This window comes from Urocitellus parryii, chromosome 11 (assembly GCF_045843805.1).
Source record: "Urocitellus parryii isolate mUroPar1 chromosome 11, mUroPar1.hap1, whole genome shotgun sequence".
NCBI classification, from domain to species: Eukaryota; Metazoa; Chordata; class Mammalia; order Rodentia; family Sciuridae; genus Urocitellus; species Urocitellus parryii.
The window spans coordinates 64,312,382-64,329,495 of NC_135541.1; the positions used below are offsets into that span (position 1 = coordinate 64,312,382).

The window sequence follows — 17,114 nt, forward strand, 5'->3', positions numbered from 1 at the left end:
TATTATAGAAAATGAGAAGAAGTTTATAATCTGATATAATTTATTATTAAGTTTTAAAATTTTACATTATTTCATTACAAGTTATGCTGTTATGGCAAGTTTGGGGTATAAGGTTAGATGTTATAGTACAAATTAAAATTCTGAAAATAACATCAGGAAGAATGACAATATACTTCTTAAGATTAATTTGAATTACGAAGGAATTCATCATAGTTGTTAATACTGTAGTTGTTTCTTTCTAGCAGTAGATGCCAGTAGAGTTCTTATTTTTAAAATAAAAATAAAATTGCCCAAGCAGTTCCATAGCAACAGCTCCTTGGTCACATTACCATATATAGAAACTTTGCTCTTAGAACTAAACAGTCTATTTTCTATAAGTGCTGTGTGGTAAATGGCAACAGCTTAATTGAATAAAGACAGATTTTTAACCGTAGTTCTTTTCAAGAGACTTGGTGAAATTTACTTTTTTCTATGGCAATTTTGTTTTAAAGTTTATGCATTGTTTTAAATAAATTAATCTCAGTGTTGTAGTTGGGAATCTGGGATTTCCATATTTAAGCAATGTTGAATGCAGATAAATATGGCTATACATGTATTAAAAATAAATAGGGTCAGGATGAAATGTTGGGATTATTTTGTGTCTTTGGCAAAGGAATACCATGAGTGTAATATTTGGGGGAGGCTAATATTTCAGAGAGCTGAAAGGTTAGCAGTGGTGACTGGAACAAGGAAAATAAGAGGTTATTATAGAAATTAATATTTATTTGATGATTCTACTCAGACCTTTAAATTGGTAAAAGGAATAAATACTTCATTTGCCATATATTTACTGAATATGTAATAGCATACATTGCATTTCTGAATTCAAGTAACTCAGTTTATGTACACAAATTCATAAACAACCAATTTTTACATAAAACCATAAGTTCAGTGGAAATAGGAAAGAGCAGTTTATTTTCCTGTAGGAGACCAAATAGGTAACATTTGTAGTGAGCCTTGAAGATTAATAGAATTTCTGTTAGAAGAACAAGTCAAAGGAATTTTATACACTTTTTATCATACTGAGTCAGTCCATGCTTTGTGGATATTTATTAAACACTACAGAAACTTATTCTATTAAACATTACAGACAGTTATTTAGTGTCTGTATTTTGTAAGACACTACCAGAGGGTAATACATTTTCTGTTATTACACACATAATATTAAAGATAAGCAATTTAAGAAGTTAGTCTTACAGATACTGTTGCCCATTTGTTTAGATTAATACTAATTTTATTACACAAAACAGTACACAGATGAGCTGTTACATGGCAAAATTCACTGGTCAGTGTTTCCTTAGTGAACTTTCGTGTCTTTGTTCATCGCCACAATTTGATAAGATTATTGTTTCTGTTGATTGTATTTGTCAAATGGTTAGCAGGAAATCTGAACTAAAATATTTTTTTTAGAAAGTTTTTAGGATCTTTTTCTTCTCCTTTCCTTCCTTTTTTTTCCTTCTCTCTTATTACTTAGAGTTTCCAAAGAGAAACACTGAAAATTTTCATCCTTTAATAAAAGGCAAAATTGGTGATAGAAAATTTTATTGGCATTTAGTTGAAGGGGATACTAAATGAGATCACTAAAGCAATGGGTCAAGTAAGCAGCATCTTCTGTGTTAAGGTTTTGAAATTAACATGTCAAATTTTAGAGTGTTTTAAAATATAACTACCTGTAGGCAGACACATGTCAGTTGATAAGCTATGTTCTGTGGTTCTTGTATATATTAGACTTAAGTCAATGAGTTAGCAACATTAAATTCTTTTTTTAAATTGCTAGCTCAGATTCTTTTCTCAGTTTAACTTGCATATTATTTTGTAAGAGCCTTGTCATATCCATTCCATACTAATTTTTGATGAAAAATTAATTGCTTGTAAGGATTCATAAAATCTGTAATTGGCCTATTTCCTGAGAAAATACAGTCCGTCTTTTTAACATGTTATATTTGGGGGGTGATTCGTCCCTCAGTTGTTTTTATAGAGTTGTAATACATGTTTAACTAGTTTCCCTTTTTTTAAAAAAAAATTCAGCTTACTATGTATATTTACATAACTTTTATATAATGCCTTCTTTAATCTGAACATTAATATCAAAACATACATAGACCCTTCTAGGCAGATATTGCAAGCTGTTAAAATCCCCTCTGTAGTTGAGATGAAAAGAGTTTTGCTAAGAAAAGCTCAGTAATGTGCTGTTTTATATTAACAGGAAACAGAAGAGCAGTAGTGGTTTGAATACCCTGCAAACAGGAAGTTTGACACATGCATAGCTCTTAGCTTCTGTGTAAGAAGTTGTTGAGCTCCTTCTGGAAATATTTTTAGTTATTTTAAGTAAAGTGTAAATGCACATGAATGGCAGCTTATAGAGATCTATCCTGTAACCAGTGTACAGGTACATCTACTGCTCTTCAGAAACTGGAAGGTTTTGCTAGCCGATTATTTCATAGACACTCCAAAGGTACTGCACATGATCAGAAAACAGCTCTGGAAAATGACAGCTTTCATTTCTCTGAACATACTGCCTTATGGGACAGATCAAGTAAGTTTTTTTTTTTAATTGATACATTACAACTAGTAGCTAAAGTACTAGAGTTTTAGAATCAAACATAAACAACCATGTTTTGTCTTTTTATGGTTTGTACAAGGACATTTTGCAAGACAGAGTTGAAAGAATTCCACAAAAACTTGATTATAAGTTGAGTTGAATCATGTAGTTGTTTTGTTTTATATATAACTTCTTAAGTTAAATATCAATGAGAAAAATTTCTGCAATGTTCTTAAGTTATTTTATTATGTTACTCTGGTTTTTTTGTTGTTGTTACATAAATATGAAAAACTTTTAAACAATGATCTGTTTTCTTTTTAAAATTTCTTGTATTTTTAAACTTTAAAATTTGAAAGGCAAAAAGGCTTTTGGATTTATAATTAAATTTCTATTATGTTTTCCATCTTTTATTTTAAATGTATATGTAAAAATTATTTTAGTTTTTATAAGCAAGACTTTCAAAAAGTAGAGTATAATTTTTATATAAATTCTTAAACTTATAAAATTATGTATATCAAGCTTTCATAATTGTATTTTATATTATTTATAAATAGGGTTAAGGAGGGAAAGTTATTTATGCTTGCAATACATTCTTTCCAGGCATGTTAAAATGTTTGGACTTACTAGTATACTAAACCATTTTTGGTAGCTTGCACTTTAAAGAGTAAGTTTAACATATCAACAATACCAGTGCTTTTATTCCATATATCACCTTGGACTCTCCCCAAGGTAATTTTTCACTTTGATTAAAAGAACAGTAGAATTACCCTTGGCAATGTTGCCCTTTTTGGTGTGTGTGTTTGATCATCAAATAGCACTAGGGTTTACTTCTTTTTTTTTTTTTTAAAGAGAGAGTGAGAGAGGAGAGAGAGAGAGAGAGAGAATTTTTAATATTTATTTTTTAGTTCTTGGCGGACACAACATCTTTGTTGGTATGTGGTGCTGAGGGTCGAACCCGGGCCGCACGCATGCCAGGCGAGCGCGCTACCGCTGAGCCACATCTCCAGCCCTAGGGTTTACTTCTTTAGATTATAGATTCCCAAGCAGTTAAGTAAGAAAACTAAGTTGAAAAAAAAAAGTTTACAAAATTTACTATGTGGTTTATATTGCACCTAGATATTTCTGTAGAAGCTTATTTGATTTATTCTTTTACTACATCAGAATTTTTCTAACCCTTTTTGAGCTATTTTTTTGAAAAAAGTAAGGAACAACATTATTTGTCCAATTTTTTTTTTGATTATAGTTGGTCTTTACTACATAGCAGATTGACAGGTGAGAAATCTCATGAACTGTGAAGTAGTAAAATAATAATACATTATTAAAATTTTCTGTGTAATAAAACTTTTAATTCATTCTACTTATCCTTTTCTGTTAAAATACAGTATCAAAAGTCCTTTTTGAAATCATTTTTATGCATTTAAATTTTTTTTAAAATTAGATGAAGAACCAGGGTAGAATTGAATTAATTTCTGTTTCACCAATACTGGTTCCACGTGGTAGATGTTTAGTAAATGATTCTTTGATGAATTGCATGGGATTTTAATAATGTTTGAACTAAACTCTCACTGTTTTTTTAAAATATATGGACCCTATATATTTCTGAAAAACATTTTACAGTCTAGAAATGGAAATTAATACCATGAACCATGATTTCTTTTAGAAAAACAGACTGATAAAATGTTGTTAACATGATTCTTTATTGTGAAGTCAAAAAATAAGACAAATAAAGTTGTGAACAAATCTTGTATCCCTGTAAGAATAATAGTCGTGACGTAAGAAATATTTAAAGAGCAACTGAATGTTCATCAACTAACTATTCCTTCATTCTTTTCTCTTTTTCATATCCCAAAAATATAATGCACAAAATCATTTTATAAGTAAGGAAGAGTATGGTAAGAATGGAGGTCTAGTTTGTTCATATGAAATGTATTGCTATGAAGGAGAAAACACTGATCCAACAGAAACAGAAATCCTGTCATTTCAAAATTCCAAATTTATTTTTTGTGGTGAAAACAAATTCCCTTGTTCTGTGAGTTAGGGAAGAAGTTTTGGGCATATGAAATTTTCATAGAAAACACAATTGTTCAAGGCTACTTGAAGAAATTTACTTGTAGGATTTGTTTGACAAGAAAAACGCATGTAATATCTCCTGGTGATACTCTGGATATACTTGTTTCAAAGTGCAATATAAGAAACGATTAAGTTTTTTAAAAAAGACAAAAAAGAAGTAACTAAGTGCAAAAACAGTTTGTAACTTTTAAAAAGTTAGTTTCATATACTGAGTAAAGCTCAATTACTAATTTAGTCATGTATGAAATGTAACCAACTTTAATCCAAGGTTCTTTTTCAGTAACATTTATGGGAAGAAATGCAGAACAAAGGTCACATTGGTTTCTAGGTGTTTCACCTTTTATTATTAAATCACAGAAATTCATATTTGATAACGTAAATATGTAATGACTAATCTGCACATATAAGTGCATGAAGTTCAAAGGAAAAGCATAGAGAAATTCTGCTTTTCATTCTGACTCTAACGAAAGAATTGACATTCTAGAAAATTTGTTATGGTTAGCTTGTGAATCTTCCTTTGATCATAAGTAGTCTGGTAAGTTATATGATGTTGAAATTAATAGAAGTTTTTTGTGTTTTAAGTCTGATTTTATATACTTAATGAATGTCTAACTGCAACATTTTAAGAAGTAAATAGGTCAATACCACAAAGCACTTTATTTGACCTTGTATGAATTGGCAGGCTATTTTTCTTATAGATACAAATCCGGATTAGTGACTCTTTGGTGTAAATACTATATTGAACAAATAAGCAATTTCAAATATGAATTCTCAGGTAGAATTAGATAGCTAAAGTGACTATGATAGACTGTCTTATCAATATGAACTTTCTGAAGTTTGTACATTTTTTACACAATTTACTTTCTAATTGTTAGTCCAGTAAATCTGTATTACTGTAACTTCTAAATTATAAGACTTTACATATTGTCTTTTTCATCTACTTTTTTCCATATGGAAGTTTATAAGTTTATCAATAGTAATTAATATCTATGCATTTGGTAAACCTTTTGGTTTTTTTTTTTTTGAGTATTTACTACTTCATAGTCTATGAACAAGGTTTGGAAGAAAATAAGATCCAGTTCTTACTCCCCAAAATAAAAGTAGGAAGAACAGACATAAACAACATAATATTCAAGGCATATTGATATTAATATTTCAGGCAACATTCTAATAGAAAAGAGCCATTGCAGTTTTTGAAAGTGGGAAATAATATAATGCAACTTTAATTTGAAAAGTCTGCAGAATACAGGATAAGTTAACTTGCCTATTCTACTTTAGGGAAATGCACATAAGTATCATTTGTTTTCTTATTTATGCCAGGCCCTTATTTTTGACACTATAGCAATGAATAGTCAGAACATAGCAATGAATAGTCAGATAAGGAATTCCCTTTATAATAGTGCTTATGCAAGATACTTTTATCTGCAATTTCCTGTTCCTACTTCTACCAATAGTGAGATTCGCTCCTAGTTAATGTTCCTCTCAAATATCACTAAGGAGTCCTACTCTTCTGTCCTTCATCCTTATTAGAACTCATAATCTCCTTCCTTCCTATGTTCTTATATCATCTTCAACTTACTTTTTTAAAAATATTTTTTTTAGTTGTCAATGGACCTTTTTATTTATTTATATGTGGTGCTGAGAATTGAACTCAGTGCGTCACACATGCTAGGCAAGTGCTCTACCACTTGAGCCACAACCTCAGCCCTTCTACTTACTTTTAATACGACTTATTTTATAGTGCTAAAATTATTTTTACTATTAGTCCTTATGTTATCTCTCTTCCCTCTGATTTTGAACTCCATGAAGGCCTAGAACTTGTCAGTTTATTTTGGTATTGCCAGCACAGTTCTCAATAAATGTTGAGTTGTTGGTTAGATTAGCATGTAATACACAACAGACTTGTGCAGTTGCCTCTATTTTTTTCTGTTATGATCTTTGCAATTTATTTATCTATGTATTTATTTATTTGGTGCCAGGAATTGAACCCAGGGGTCCTTAACCACTGAGCCATATCCCTAACCCCTTTTTAAAAAAAATTTGAGCAGGGTCAAAGTGCATAGAGCCTTGCTAAATTGTTAAGGCTTGGGATCCTCCTGTCTGCCTCCTGAGTCACTGGAGGATCCTGGCCTGCAATTTATTTTAAAGGCCTATAGACATTAACCAAAAATAGCAAAATGCTGACCTGATCCTGGTAAATACCACATTCAATATACAGAAACTTCTGTGTTACCTGTATACTTTTTACCATTTTTATAATTTATAACTGGAGCAATCAAAAGGCTTTATTGTAAAGGTGAATTGATTGGAATATTAAATGTTTTGAAATTAGAAAATGTTTCCACAGAGTCTGAAGTAATATGTCAAATAACTAACATAATGAGATCCTCTTACCTCATCGTACTTTGTAAAAACAGCCATAGGACAATGCTAGAAAAGGCAGATTATTATATATGTACTCTAGATAGTGCTTCAAAGTATGGCATTAGTATCAGGGAAGAATTTGTTCAAATGCTTGTTTTTTGTGTATCTCTAATTATCCTGGACTACTGAGTCAGAATCTACATTTCAATAAGATTCCCCAGCTGATTCATATTATAATTAAAGTTTGAAAAGCACTTATTCCCTAATAACACTTAAATCTTATTTGTAAATATATCTGCAGGAGAAAATTAGGAAATAATATAGAAAAACAAAGACAACTAAAAAATCATACACAATCCTGCCAAAAGATAACTACTGTTAGTATTTTTGTGTTTTTAACTTTTTGCTATTATATTAAAAATGTTGTGATAAACAGCCTTATAACTAAATCTTTATGTATATTCCAGATTATGTTTATATTTTATGGGACAAATTTAAAGAATCTATTAATCTGTCAATGGATACTTAGGTTGATTACATATATTGGCTATTATGAATAATGCTGCAGTCAATGTGGGAGTGTGGATATCTATTCAGCATCTGACTTCCTTTCCTTTGACTATATACCTTGAAGTAGGATTGTTGGATCATATGATAGTTCTATATTTAATTTTTTGAGGAGTCTCCATATCATTTTCCATAATGACTATATTAATTTACATTCTTACCAACAGCATACAAGAATTCCCCTTTTACCACGTCTTCTCTAATACTTGTAATCTTTTGTCTTTTTGATAGTAGCCATTTTAACAGGTGTGAAGTGACATCAATTGGGGGTTTTAATTTGCATTTCCTTGATAATTAGTGATATTGAAAATCTTTTTTATATATTGGCATATCTTTTTTGTGAAATTTCTCTTTAGGTCCTTTGCCCATTTTTTCATCAGATTACTTATTTTCTTGCTATTGAGTTGTTTGAATTCCTTAAATGTTTTGAATACTAATCTCTTATCAGATGGTGTAGTTTGCAAACGTTTTCTCCCATACCATAGGTTGTTTCTTCACTGTATTGGTTGTTTCCTTTGTTGTATAGAAGCTTCTTACTTTGATGAAGTCCCATTTGTCTCTTTTTATTTTCACTGCTTGTACTTTTGGGGTCATCTAAAATTTATTACTCAAACCAATACCAAGAAATTTTTTTCTTATATTTTCTTCTAGTAGTTTCACAGTTTCTGGTCTTGCATATAAGGCATTAATCCATTTTGAGTTGATTTTTATAAATAATATGCAGTAAGGTTCTGACTTAATCTTTTGTGTGTGAATATCCAGTTTTCCTAACACTATATTGAAGAGATGGCACTTTTCCCATTGCAATTGTGTTTGGCACCTTTATTAAAGATAATTGACAGTAAATGTCTGAGTTTATTTCTGGACTCTCTGCTTTATGCCATTAGTCTACATACTTATTTTAAAATGTAAGTACCACGCTGCTTTGATTACTCTAAGTTTGTAATATACTTTGAAATGTGGTAGTGTGATGGTTCTAGTTTTGTTCTTCTAGGATAACGTAGAAGAAATACAGAAATTCCTAGAAACATTTACCAATTTACCAAGACTGAATCATGCAGAAATAGAAAATCTGAACAGATCAATACAAGTAAGGAGATTGAATCAGTATTCCAAAAAAATCCCTAATTAAAAAAAAATCCCAGCACTTCCTGGTTTCATTGGTGAATTCCAAACATTAAATAAGAATTAATGCCAATTCTCAAACTCTCCCGAGAAAACTAAAGAGGATGGAATATTTCCAAACTAATTTTATAAGGCCAGCAGTACTCTGATATTAAAGCCAGACAAGGACACTATGAGAAAAGGAAATCACAGGATAGTATTTCTAATGAGCATAGATCCAAAAATCTTTAATGAAACACTAGCAACTAAATTCAACAGCATATTTACAGGATTATACATTACAATCAAGTGTGTTTTTTATCCTTGAAATGCAAGGTTGGTTCAACTTATGTTTATGCAAATCAATGAATGTGATACAACACAAAATGAAGGATAAAAACTCTACAATCATTTCAGTAGATAGATAAAAAGCATTTGAAAAATTTCAACATCATTTCATTAGATATGTATGTCAAACTTTGAAAATAAGATATTCTCCACCATGCGACCAGCGCAATGGTTTCATTAATGAGGTTCTTGGCATAAAAGATAGCTAGCCATATCGAAATAAAACACACAGACTCAGTTACCTTATTCTATGACCAGGTCCCAGACGGCTCCCCTCTCTGGCTCTCACCTCGAACCACCCATAGGGCAGCAAGGATTACTCAGGGCTAGCAGGAGAGAGAGAGAGAGCATGCTAGGGAGTAGCCTTTTATTGGGGAACAAGAAATTCAGGGGAGAATTCCATCCAATGAAGGTTGAGGGGGGCTGCACTCCAAGGTCAGGGTCAGTGATTGGGCCCCCGGGGTCAGTGGTCAGTCACACCCCCACACGGACGGGTTCTCTCATCAGGAGAGGGCTGGGAAAGATCCGACACAGCCAGAGCGCCTCAGACCCAAACCGGGAGTCGCCCAGTCATGTGTGAGAATGGCTCCCCACAATATTCTCTAGAAGGAGATAATAAAATGAACCTGGAAGAACATATGTTCTCTATAGAGTTTGAATATTACTTGCAAGTCCTAAAACAATGTCTGCTTTTAGCTCTGGGGTCCAGGAATGCTACTTAAAAAGTATGGCCCACTTAGGGGTTAGGGTTGTGGCTTAGTGGCAGAGCACTTGCCTGCACATGTGAGGCAAAGGATTTGATCCTCAGTAACACATAAAAAAATGAATTAACAAAGTAAATACATTATGTCCATGTATAACTAAAAATATTTTTTTTAAAAAAGTATGGCCCACTTGGAATACAAATTAGGTGCCATCTTTTAAATATTCAAATTAATCACTGACAAACCCATTTACTCAAACTAGCAGGATTTTAAAGTAGTTCTTTCTTTGGGGCCTTCTTTGAGTCCACTTCAAGTAAACTTCTGGGAGTTTGCTCATTCTGAGGAGACTAAGCTTTCCAGCTGTTAGGTGAAGAAAGAGATGGATAATTGGATATCATTTGAGCTACTACTGATTTTGTCACTATTGCATGGTTTCATAGTTCAAAACTGCTCCCAACAAATTTGATGTATTCTTGCTCTTGTTGATGTGATGCCACTGACCTTAGTGAATCTGAATGAGAGGATGATGAACTCTTTTTAGTATTGAGCTCATTCAAGGGCTGTATCACAGGGCTTTATTTGTTTAATTTATGTTCATATACCTAGTCATCCTGGCTTCCGTGCTAGGTTGGATGTGTGAGAAGGTCCTTTTAGCCCATTTCTACACTGTACCACAATCTACCCTCCTTTTTTGATCTGGAATAGCAAACTAGTGGTCTGTGACCCAAATACAGCTAGCAGATATGTTTTGTTTAATGCTGTATATTATCACTAATTAGGCCATAATTAAGTTGTCCACTAAAGTGATTCTTCACACAGTAATGAAGACCAGCTTCAAGTACTTAAGTAGAGAGACACTTTCTTTAAAAAATTGAGATATAATTTACATGTCATAAACACTCTCATTATAAATGTAAAATTCGGTGTTGATTAGTAAATGTATAGGATTGTACAACCATTGCCACAGTTGCTTTAGAAAATTTTCATCACTCCAAAACATTTCTTGGTACCCAGATGTAACCAATCCCCACCTCACCCAACCTCAGATACACACTGGTCTACTTTTCTGCCTTTAAATTTCCTTTTCTAGACTTTTTATAAAATTGGAAACGTATACTCTGTAATCTATTGTTTCTGACTTCTTTAACTTCACATACTTTTGTGGTTCATCTATATTGTAGAATAAATAAACAATTAGTTCTTCATTGAATTAGACCATGTTATATGGCTATAGCACATTTTCTTTATCCATTCTTCTTAAAAACAAGAGAATTGTTTTCCATTTTGTGCTATTGGGATGTTAATATATACATTTAAAAACAAGTCTCTGTGAACATGTGTTTTTATTTCCCTTGAGTAGTTATCTAGAAGGGAAACTATTGGTTCATATAAGTTTATATTTACATTCTCAAGAAACTGCTAAACTGCTTTTCAAAGTGACTTACCATCTTACATTCCTATGGTAATGTAAGAAGGTTCCAGTTTCTTCATGTATTCATCAGTATTTGGTATCATCAGTCTTTTTTATTACAGTCATTCTTCAGGTAGGAAATGGTATTTCACAATTATAGTTTCAGTTTATATTTCCTTAACAGCTATGACATTGAGCATATTTCATGCTTTTAGAAGCCATTTGTATATAATTTTTGTTTGTTTTGTTTTTATGGTGCTGGGGATTGAACTCAGAGCCTTGTGTATGTGAGGCAAGCACTCTACCAATTGAGCTATATCCCAGCCCTTGTGTATAAATTTTGGAGGATTGTATTTTCAAATCTTTTGTCCACTTTCAAAAATTGAGTTGTCTTTTTATCAAGTCTCAGAAATTTAGACTGAATACAAGTTCACAATATATAAATATGTGTATTCTGAAAGTATATATTTTCTCAATATATTGAGATATTTCTTTTCATTATTCCTTGTCTTATTGTTTTATAAAATAATATTTTTGTAAAGTAAGTTAGTAATTTCAGTAAAGTTCAGTTTATCCTTTTTCCCTTTGTGGATTGTTAAAGAACTTAAAAAATCTTTCTCTAACCTAAAGGAATGAATATTTTTAATCTGTGCTTTCTCCTATAGTCCATTTTTTTGAGTTAAGTTTTGTATATGGTGTTAGCTATGAATCAAAATTCTTATATATATATATATATATATATATATATATATATATATTCATTTCCAACAAATGAAGCAGTAGAAATTATATATATAATTATATTATATATAATTTTTACTACTTCATTTGTTTATATAATTTTTACTGCTTCATTTGTTGGAAAGACTTTCTTTTCTCCATATCTTTGTCAAAAATCAATTTGCCATAAGTATATAGGTTCATTTCTGAATTCTCAATTATGTGCCAGCAAACTAAATCTATGTTTATGTTAATTCCACAGTGTCTTGATTACTCTATAAAATGATTACTCTATAAAAACTTTATAAAAAAAGAAGAACAAAGAGGACTTATATGCCTCAAGGCATATAAGTCCTCTTTGTTCTTCTTTTTTATATTCTTTTTTCCTATTCTAAATCTTGTATTTCTAAATCAATTTTAGGATTAGCTCATTGGTTTCTATGACATACTTCATAGATAGTATGTCAAACCTACAAATTGGTTTGTGTGTAGAGAATTGCCATCTTAACAATATTGAATCTTTCAATCCATGAATGTGAAATGTCTGTCCTTTTATGTTGATGCTCTTAAATTATTTTTTTTTTAAATTTTAGTTGTAGTTGGACACAATACCTTTATTTTATTTATTTTTATATGGTGCCGAGGATTGAACCCCGTGCCTGGGTCTCGCTAGGTGAGTGCTCTACAGCTGAGCCACGACCCCAGCCCTTAAATTATTTTCTAAGCATTTTGTTTCTGTTGATATTATTGTGAATGGAGTTGTGCCTTAATTTCATTTTGGATTGTTTATTATTGCTAGATAATTTTTTAGTTCTAGTAGTTTCTTTGTAGATTCCTTAGATTTTCAAAAGATAAAATGACATTATCTTTACATAAAAAGTTTTATTTCTTATCAATCTGTATGTCTTTAGTGCTTTTTTTTTCCTTGCTATGTTGAACTGGCTAAAACCTTCAGTGCAAAGTAGCATACAAATGGGAGTGTCTCATACTCAGTCTTAAGAGGAACATATTCCATATTTTACCATTAAATATGTGAGCTACTGTAGTTTTTCACCCTCCTCATTTCTTTTATCTGTCTAAGGGAGTTCTTTCTAGTCTTAGTTTATCATGGCTTAATTTATGGAATGATGCTTCTGTATATATTCTCATGAAGTTTTTCAATTTCATTGACTCACAATTTTTTCTTTTTTGTTTTTTATTTGATTTGCTCTTCTGTGTTTTATTTTTTAAGGTGGCAACTTAAATTACTGACTTGAGACCTTCCTTCTTATCTAAATGTTTAAAGCTATGAATTTCCCTCCAATTTTTCTTTTATCTGCATCCCATAAATGTTGATACATTGTAGGGTTTTCCATTAAGTTCAAAGTTTTCCATTAAGTTCAAAATATTTTCTATTTTCCCTTGAGATATCTTTGTGATTTAATATCCATGTATTTGGGGATTTCCAAATTTTTCTGTTGCTGATTCTTATTTTAATTATGCTTGATCACAGAATATATTTTTGAAAGATTTAACAATCCTTTCAAATTAATTGCATCTTGTTATATTGTCAAGAATATAATTTTTGTGTGTACTTTAAAAGAATGTGCATTCTGATGATGTCAGTCTGTATTTTATTATGTCAAAATTTTATGGTATTGTTCAAAATTTTATATATCCTTGTTAATTTTCTTCCTGGTTTCACTATGAGTTATTGAGAAGGAAGTATAAAATCTCCAATTTTTGTCATGTTCTGCATCACAAAGTTCCAGTGAATGATGGACAGCATATATAATGGTGAACCCATAAGATTATAGTGGAGCTGAAAAATTCCTATCACCTATTGATATTGTAACCATCATATTTTCATTGTGCAATGCATTTTCACATCTTTGTGATAATGTTAGTGTAAATGAATCTGCTGCACTGCCAGTTATATAAAAATACAGTAAACACAATTATGTACAGTACATTATACTTGATAATAATAATAAACTACTAGGTTACTGGTTTATATATTTCCTATATTATACTCTTTTTCATTAGTTTAGAATGTATTCCTTCTGCTTATATATTTAAAAAGTTTACTGTAAAACATGCCAGATTATACCAGCAGCAGTATCATATATATCATGTTTTGTGTTTACAGCATATCTCTCTCTCTCTCTCTCTCTCTCTCTTTTTTCCCCCTTAGTACTGCGGGTTGAAACTGGGGGTACTATACCACTAAGATTCTTCCTCACCAACCCCCACAAACACTTTTTTTTTTTTTTTTGAGTCAGGGCCTTGTTAGTTTGCCCAGGCTGACCTTAGACTTGTGGTCCTCCCACTTCAGCCTCCCAGTAGCTGGGATTACTCATGTACACCATGCACCCCCCCTTACTGCATCCGTTGATTGCATAATTTTTTCTTGTGCTTGATTTAATTTCATGTTATTTTGTTCTTAATGGCCCCTAAGCATGAAATCCATTGCGAATTTTGCCACTAAGGGACCAAGCCCTGACCTGGAAATGTAAAATTATTAGGGACTATGTAAGTTGAAAATCAGTGGTGGTTATTGCTCACTAGTCCCATCCCACCATAGCTGTGAGCTTGAAGAGCAAGAACAAAGTGCAAAATGTTAAAGGATCTGCTTCATTGAAGTAAATGAGACTAACAAAAATTTAACAAAAACCTGTATTAATTATGGAGAAACTTCTAAAGCGCTCAATAGCACAGAAGGTATCCTCTTAGCACCATGATGACCATGACCAAAGCAAAATTATTATATGTAAGCTTGAAAGAAAAGACTGGACTTAACTATGAAGTTGAATTTACTGCTAGCTTTGGGTAGTTTAAAGGATTCCTGAATCATTATTCATTACATTACATGTGAAAATGAATGGTGAATCTAAGTGCTGATGTGATGGCAGCTGAAGAATTTTTACAAACTCTATGTAAGCTCATTGTAGAGGAAAATTACTTGCCAGAGCAAATCTGACAAGAGCAATCTGGCAGAGTAATAGGCTAGGCCATATAGCCTAAGTGTGTAGTAGTCTACATTATCTAAGTTTGTGTAACTATTCTATGTTTGTACAACAATGAAATTTCCTAATAATAGTAAGAGAAATATTATTAATGAATTATTTGTTTCTGTTTTCAACATTATCTTAGTTGTTATTTCTCTGTGAGTGTTCTATTCCCATTTTGTTTTAGAGGATAGTTTTCCAGGCTAGAGAATTGCTAGTGAACACTTTTGTTTCTTTTTTCTTTTAGCACTTTGAGCATGTCATTTTGTTGCCTTCCCGTCTCTTTATTTCTAGCAAGAAGTCATCATTAATGACATTACTTTCCCCCTATACATGATTTTGCTATTCCTGCTTTTCAGACTTTTTCCTTGCCTTGATTTTTCAACAACTTGGATATGATGTGTCTAGATATGTCTAGATATGTGTCTAGATATGGATCTCTTTGTATTTGTCCTAGTTGGCATTGGTTAAACAGCTTGGTTCTGTAGGATATTGTTTTCTCTGAAATTGGGACATTTTTAATTATTATATTCTTCAAGTGTTTTTTTTCTTTACCCTTTGTCCCCTCCTCTCCTAATTCCTATTATATGTATGTTGATATCCTTGATATTGCACAAATTTCTCAGATTCTGTTCCTTTTTCTCCCTTTTTCTTTGTGTCCTTCATATTGGATTATTTCTGTTGATCTATCCTCAAATCCACTGCTTTGATCTTTTTACTTTCTCAAATCTGCTACTGGGGGCTTATAATAAGTTTTAAATTTTTCATTATTGACTTTTCAAGTCATGTTTTTTTAATAGTTTCTCTTTATAGATTGATATTCTCTTTGTTGTATAATTGTCATTGTATTTTCCTTTAATTCTCTGAACATAATATCCTTTTAATTATTTGGCCCTATTTATAATAGACATTTTGAAATCTTTGCTAAATTCTACATCTGAGTTCATCCAGGAGCATTTTCTCTTGACTGCTTTTTCTCCTCATTAGGGATCACATAGTTTTTGTTAAAAAAAAAAATGTGTTTGTACCATCTTTGAATTCTGATTATTTTTTTCTTCTCTGTGGGTTACTTTTATATATCTTTTACTTCATTTTAATAACATCTTGGTCTTAATCTATGGAATCTGTATGCCCCAGATGTGTGACTGCTGATTTCTCTGTTCTATTTTTAGTCTTTTTTCCTCCACCTTAGAGTTTTAATTTTTTTAACCTGGCTTCCTAAGGGTTTCTTGTCTCCAGAGTTTAGTTGTATAATGTTCAATCAGAGGTTGTGTTCAAACAGTTTCAGCTAGTCTGTACTCATGGAACTGTGTATGAATTGGGAGCATATTTAATGTTCAGGCAATTTTTAGGTGTGTATCAGCTTTAGCTTTCCAATGGGCCCTCTTGGGTCTCCCCTGTTCATGTCACAGCTTCCTAATCAGCAAGTGACATGTGAATAGTTCCACCCTCTCTCATTTCCAGTTTCCTTGTTAAATTGCTAGTCCACCAGTCTGCTGTTTACTTCTTGCAAGCCCATAACCTTAGAATAGTGAATCTGGGCATTTCTCCCATTAATTCTTTACAGTTTTTTTTTAATTGACAGTATTACTAATGTAGAGTTTGAGTCTTAAGTCCAAATCTCATAACTTCTCTAGTAGTGAAAATACTAGTTTTGATGACCAGCTCTACTCTGATAGAAGCATTGTACTGACTGAGCTGTGAAGAAATATGAGTAGCTATGGACAAGAACACCACAAACTCCCAGTATTCTCATGCAAAGTTCAGTATTATTTAATGAAATGCTTTCAGTTTGCTTGATTATCAAAACAATAAAACCATTATTTTTGACAATTTTTTCTAGCTTGACAATTCATTTCTAGGGGGAGATTTTCTAAAGTACTATCTCCAGAATTTCAGAAGTCATGCCTTACCGGGCAGCATTTTTTTTTTAATGAATACATTTTGATCATACATAATAGTTTGGATTCATTGTTGCATATTCCTACATGCACATAACATAATTCTCATAATTGTATATAGATAATTGTGTATATATATAAATATATATACACACACACATATATTTTTTCTTCTCTCTAGCTTCCACATATGAGAGAAAACATAAGACCCTTGATTTTCTGAATTTGAATTATTTTGCTCAACATCATGCTCTCCTGTTCCATCCATTTTTCAGCAAATGTCATGATTTTGTTCTTATTTATGGCTGAGTAAAACACTATTGTGCATATATACCATATTTTCTTTATCCATTCATC

At 31.6% G+C, this 17,114-nt stretch overlaps 1 protein-coding gene across 3 annotated transcripts in view; it reads left to right on the forward strand.

Annotated features, from left to right (window-relative positions):
* The window catches only part of Prkacb (protein kinase cAMP-activated catalytic subunit beta), a 109,632-nt gene that overhangs the window by 45,524 nt on the left and 46,994 nt on the right, over positions 1-17,114 (forward strand). Inside the window, exon 1 of one of the 3 annotated variants that reach the window (XM_026406142.2) lies at positions 2,362-2,575. The exons of the other annotated variants lie outside the window; for them this stretch is intronic. Within the exon in view, the coding sequence (XP_026261927.2) occupies positions 2,389-2,575 (187 nt within the window). The 5' untranslated portion in view covers positions 2,362-2,388. Of the gene's footprint in view, positions 1-2,361; positions 2,576-17,114 lie in introns of those variants that run through there. 3 annotated transcript variants of the gene reach the window in all.